The 6,162-nt window shown below is 26.8% G+C and overlaps 1 protein-coding gene across 1 annotated transcript; it reads left to right on the forward strand.

Moving 5' to 3' along the window:
- The first annotated feature begins 1,770 nt into the window (after positions 1 to 1,770).
- On the forward strand, positions 1,771 to 3,407 carry LOC122637205. The gene is made up of 6 exons (XM_043829207.1): positions 1,771 to 1,929; positions 2,003 to 2,122; positions 2,238 to 2,355; positions 2,443 to 2,695; positions 3,041 to 3,131; positions 3,267 to 3,407. Exons 1-6 carry the CDS (start codon positions 1,771 to 1,773, stop codon positions 3,405 to 3,407), a joined length of 882 nt encoding a protein of 293 aa, XP_043685142.1.
- Positions 3,408 to 6,162: the final 2,755 nt, after the last annotated feature.

The raw sequence follows: 6,162 nt of genomic DNA on the forward strand, positions 1-6,162 counted from the left end.
TCGAACATGATTTTTTTCATTCGGCAAAAAAAAGAAAAAATTGGATTCTTTTTTATATTTGACTTACGTACCGAGTCAATAATATTTTTATATTTTATTCGATCATGCCCCATGAATATATGTATAATATAATAAATATCGATTAATTTTCTTTCCAGCTGTCAAATTCCGTTTTATTCGTTATCATTGCAAACACAAAAAATGTTACTTTTTTTGATAATGAAAAGCATGAGATTATGCAGTTTATCCATGGAAGGTGTAAAAGATGTATCTCACGATCTATTTGCCTCGGTAATAGATTTTATGCATGTAGATATGTGTAATTTATTATTGACATGAAAGTAGTGTATACTAATCAAAATATTTTTTAATAGTTGATGCGCTCGTCATTTTCTTTCGCTATGGTATTCTATAAAATACAATGAAATTTGGCTTACGAAAATAATTTCTAATAATAACCAATTATGTAGATGTTCTGCAAATATAGTATTTTGAATTTATGGTTTCGGAACACTAAATATATAAAAGAACTTTTTTCTAGAAACTTATTTTTACATTTCTATCTGTATATGCGTGTTTGTGTAATATTTAGTATTTTAAATGTATAAACAATGTTTCAATTTTGTCTGTAATGACTAATAGATTTTTTTAATGATTAATTACAATGAAGTGATTAAGAGAAAGAAATATTGTTTAAATGAAATTTAATAGAATAATAATTCTATATTATATATATATATATATATATATATATATATATATATATATATTATCTACGACATAGAAAAATAACATAAGCAGAATAATTATGCATACTCGCTTTCTTTTGTCCAGAAATAAAATTTTCTTGTCTTCAAATACGTTTTTTAACCAATGGAAAAAACATTTTTTATTTTAAATACATAAAACAAATATTTTTTCAAAATACATTGCGAACAAATCATTTTTTGAAGTTTCTCCCTAACTATTTTTTTTTTTTTATTCAATAATAAACGAGATATATATTGATTACAAAAGAAGATTGTAGAGGAATATTAAAAAATAAAAAGAAAGAAAGAAAGAAGAAGAAAAGAAGAAGAAAAATACCGACGATTTTGATATTTCGAGGAGTAAATAAAAATGATAAGAAATTCTGTTCACTATACAAAATTACTTTTGAATTAATCTAACAATTATTCCGAATATATTCTGTCTGAAAACAAGAATAGCTCTGTCCTGTTCAAAGTGACTCACCCTGCTTAGTTGTTTGCTCGAACGTATCAAGAATCGTCCAGATAGATATTAATATCGAACGATCATTCGTTATCATACTCGTTAACGTTCAAATGATGAGAATATAACGTTGACGCGTTAAGTACTAACGCACGTTCTTTTTTGCTGAAGTCCAGGACACGTCCGTCAAATTCGAGTGACAAAAGTAAACTGCGAGAGAATGGGACGATAAAAAGGGGTGAGTTTGCAACGCGCATGCGCTTGCTGGAGAAGGGATGGAGTACTTTACAATGCAAAGGTAGGATAAGTAAATGAAATAATTGCAAGGAAGTGACACAGATGTTTAATTGTGTAATACTGGCCGATGATAAAAGAAAGATATGAAACATTGTAAAAGTTTTACGGACGTTATCGATTGTAAGATAATTTCTAAAGGTTTCAATGGAAATGAATTATTAAGAGGTTATTAGATGGAGGATGATTGGAATATTTAATGATGTTAAGCAAATGTTGGAGGTTGAAGTCAGTCGATGTTAGAAAGTCATAGCAGTCGGAAGTATGCTTTTGAAAGATAAAGATTATATCGACAACGAGTATTATGCTCATAATCGACGATTTTTTCGAGTCATCGGCTTATGGGAATATCAGACATCGCTTAAGAAATTGGTTTATGTTTGTACCATCAATTTTATGATTGTTATTGGATTATATCAACAGGTAAATATCTTTGAATTCGTTAATCACTTATATGATTATTGAATGAAATAAATGATCGGATTTTTACGTTTAGATTTATACGCTCCTGACGTCTGAAAGAAATTTAAAATCGATCGCCAAATTATTGGAAATTACGTTGCCTACTTTATGCTTCGGATCTTGCTATTATAATCTATTGTCGAACGGTGCAATCGTCCGTATTTTGTTAAAAATATATAATTTTTTCTTTTCTTTTTTTTTCCTCAAATTTAGAACGACACAATTTAGTCCGAATGATCAATTTTAGAAATAGCATATAAAATTTTCAGATGAAAAAAATTTTGTATCATATCAAACATGATTGGGACGAGCTAGTGAATAAACCTGAATTAATTATATTGAAAAAATATGCTTATGTAAGCAGATTGTACACAGTTACAATCGCAGGTCGGCAAAATAACATCGAAACGTTACGAGAAATTTTCTCATAAATATTTATTATAAATATTAATCGATAGTTATTTTATTTTTCAGTATGTTTTTATCTGTATATCGCATTTTTGGTGTTTCCATCATTGTTAAGTAACTTTCGTTATATCTTTGGTGCAATAAGGGAAACCGAATTAGTTTTACCAATTACCTTTAACGTGAAAAATCAAATGCGTTATTATTTGGAACTTTCACTGCAATGCATAAATATAAGCGTATTATGCACTGTAGGAGTAGCTAACTATTCAATGTTTATAGCAGTTATACAGCATGCTTGTGCACTGTTCAATATTATAATGTAAATAATCGATAAGAACGACATTAATATTATGCAACAGAAAGATTATCAATTAGTAATTTTTTAATTAGTAATTATCAATATATAATTTGTACTATCTATTGATTTATTATAGATGGAGAGTAAATGAAAAATTTAAAAAACAATCACATAATTCCTATCGTTCCGATAAAAAAGTTGTATTAGCCGAAGAAAATGAGTGGATAATTGGTATCATAAAATTCTATAATAACGCAATCGAGTTTGTATCTCACTTTAAAAGCTTACATAATAATTCAATTATTAATATAATTTATCGATGATAGATCTTTATATTACCATATTTCTCTTTTAAATTATTTCAAGATTTGTCAATTTAATTAAAGCGTTTTATGAAACGAGTCACTTGTTCGAAGTTTTCTTGGCTATGGTTTTTATCATGATAGATTATTTTTACGTAAGTAATGAAATATTTGTTTGAAAAAAAAAAAATGAAAGAAAGAAGAGAATGCGTTAAACATTTTAAATATTATTAATCACGTCGAAGAGAAGTTTTATAAATATAGAGAAATTTTGTTTTAAGGTGTTTCAGGTACTATGTTTCGATCTAACTAACACCGAAAAATTAACAAACATTTGTTACGTCATTGCATCTCTATTTATGATATACGCTTATTTTCATTTTGGACAAAAATTAATAGACAATAACGTCAACGTATCACAAACATTGTAAATATGTTTTCTTCAATTTATGATCCATAATTCCGTGCGGATTATAATTAATCTTGAAATAATCTCATTACGGTTGTTCTTTGAAAGATCTTGAAGTTGTTTCATCTGTGCACCGTTGTGCAATATTTCGAGAATTGTAATATTGCCGATGGATCAGCAACGAACATGATTTTCTTCGATTTTCTTCGAGATTTTCATGCCGTATAAAAATCTCAGAAAATTTAAATTGCAAATTGAATCAAATTTTTAATAGTTTTTAACTTACCAATCGATTATATTAAATTTAATGAATTACTTCAAAATTGTTTGAAAATCAAAATTTCATTTCGCAGCGACGTGAAACGAGGAAAACGATTAACAGATTCGTTTACAAACAAAACACAGAGCATTTTTGTAACAGTTGTATTTTTGTAATAATAGATTAGGGTCTATTAGATATTTAATAATAAATAATTTTATATAATCTTTTTTATATTCAACAATTCCGCACGAACTTATGGAACAACTTATTAATATTTTTTTTTCTCATCCGTATATTTACTTATATATATTCTTTTATATATAAATAAATTTTATATATATTTTTTTATTATCTGATATTGAATTTATCTGATATATATATTATATTATATATGATCAATTAATTTTTGCAGCAAACAAATTCCGTTTTATGTTTTATCATTGAAAACACAGAAAGTATTACTCTTTTTGATAATGAAGAGCATGAGACAATACAATTTAACTGTCGAAGGAATGCAAGATATATCTCATTATCTGTTTGCTTCGGTAAAAATTATTTTACATAATTACATCGATATGTGTATGTATATCATAATCAATAGTTAAATATTTTATATTGATTGAAATTTTTTTTAACAGATAATGCGCTCGTCATTTTCATTCGCCATGGTATTCTATAATTTGCAATAAATTTAATAGGAGTAAATATATTATTCTTGATCATTATATGAAGTAGTACAAATGTAGTATAATACAATTGTAGTTATCGAGTTATTAAATATTAATTTAAAAAAATAAAAAATTCTTTTTCAAAAAATATTCTTTCTTAAAAAAAAAGTGTTCACGTTTCTTTGCGTATTTATCACTTTAAACGAGTACACAAATTTTAGTTACAAAATACATGGATATTAATTATAATTAGAAAATATATTTGAGTAATAATATATACACGATGCAGAACGATTTACGTATCGTTGTCGAGTAAGATTGATCGAATTAATTTTTTTAACAATTTGATGAGTTATGATCCGAAAAAAAAAATTGCAATGCATTACTTTATACTCTTTCATTGATTCAATAGATAATTATGATTATATTGGTATTTGCACTCGAAATGAAAAGTGAGATCATGAATTTGAAATGTTTATTCTTTTTTTTTTTTGTAACACAGTTTTAAACATTTCTTTTTTTTCCCGCAAAATCTTTTTTTTTTAATTCGAAAGCAAAAAAGTTATGATATTCTTTTTATACAGTCGCGCGAATCATCGAACAAATTTTTGTTATTTCAAAATAAATTGTGACCTAATTACTTCCCAACATTAGATAGTAACATTGATCCGTTTAGAAAGAAACTACGCATGCGTTAATTGCAAAAGAAAAATTGCAGCTTAAGAAGTGATTTCGAAATCTCGTGTAAAAAACATTATATTACGAAAAAACATTTTCCATATTATCGACATTTTCCAAATATTGCCGAGAACATTATCATCAACATAAAAATAAAAAAGTCACTCACTCTGCAAACTTTTGCACGAAGAAATGAAAAATTCTTTAGATAGATATTAATATCATAGGAAGATTTGTTAATCCATTGCTTAAAGTAAAATTTTAATATTAAGCATTATTATATATTTTAATATCAAGCATTTTTTTTTAATAAACAATCCTGATCATTCAACCAATTGCAATGAATTTGTTGGACAATCTACTTACTTACTGATATCCTATATATATATATATATATATATAAATGTATATATATGTATTATATATATATATATATATATAATATATAAAACGAACATAAAGTACGCGGAATAATTATGATAACAATAAACGAAAAACTCTTTCAAAGAATCATTCCTCTTTCCTTATGACACACTTACTCCAGAACGACATAATTGAAAAAATTAAAAAAAGAAATTGAAATAATAAGAACTCCCGTTCTGAATGTTTTCACGTAAAACCGAAAATAATAATAGACAGATTCAAGTGATTCACTCATTACATTTATTTATGTGAAAAATCAAAAACTAATGTAGATAAGTATCAACGTTGAACGAATATTACCTATTTCCCTTGTTAACGTGTGAATGACAGAACTAAAACGCAAACACTGGTCAAGTCCTTAAACTTCTTTTGGTCGAAGTATATTATACGTTCGTTATGTTGGAGTGACGAAAGTAAACTACAAGAAAATGAGGCGGCTCGAAGGGGTGGGATCGCAACGCGCATGCGTTTGCGGAAGAAGGGTTGAGGTACTTTGTAATGCACCGACGGGGTAAGAAAATGAAATGATAGGTGGGAAGAGAACATATGTCAAATTGTATGGTATTGTTCGGTAAAGGGGAAATGACTATAAGAACTTTATATACATTTTACGGGAAATTTCTACTTTCTATTTGAAAAAAATTTCTAGGCGTAAGATCGAATTGAATTATTAAATGGTCAATGGATGAGGGGTAATTAGAATAGTTAATGAAGTTATGTCTGCGTGGGGTTGAAGTCAATCGAAA

Source organism: Vespula pensylvanica, chromosome 25 (assembly GCF_014466175.1).
Source record: "Vespula pensylvanica isolate Volc-1 chromosome 25, ASM1446617v1, whole genome shotgun sequence".
NCBI lineage: Eukaryota > Metazoa > Arthropoda > Insecta > Hymenoptera > Vespidae > Vespula > Vespula pensylvanica.

Excerpts from the sequence above, each read along its gene's own strand:
- LOC122637205 (XM_043829207.1), top strand. The coding sequence starts at position 1,771 with ATGCTTTTGAAAGATAAAGATTATATCGACAACGAGTATTATGCTCAT. Across the intron at positions 1,930-2,002 it reads TTATTGGATTATATCAACAG|ATTTATACGCTCCTGACGTC; the intron begins GTAAATATCTTT and ends TTTTACGTTTAG. Across the intron at positions 2,356-2,442 it reads GTACACAGTTACAATCGCAG|TATGTTTTTATCTGTATATC; the intron begins GTCGGCAAAATA and ends TTTATTTTTCAG.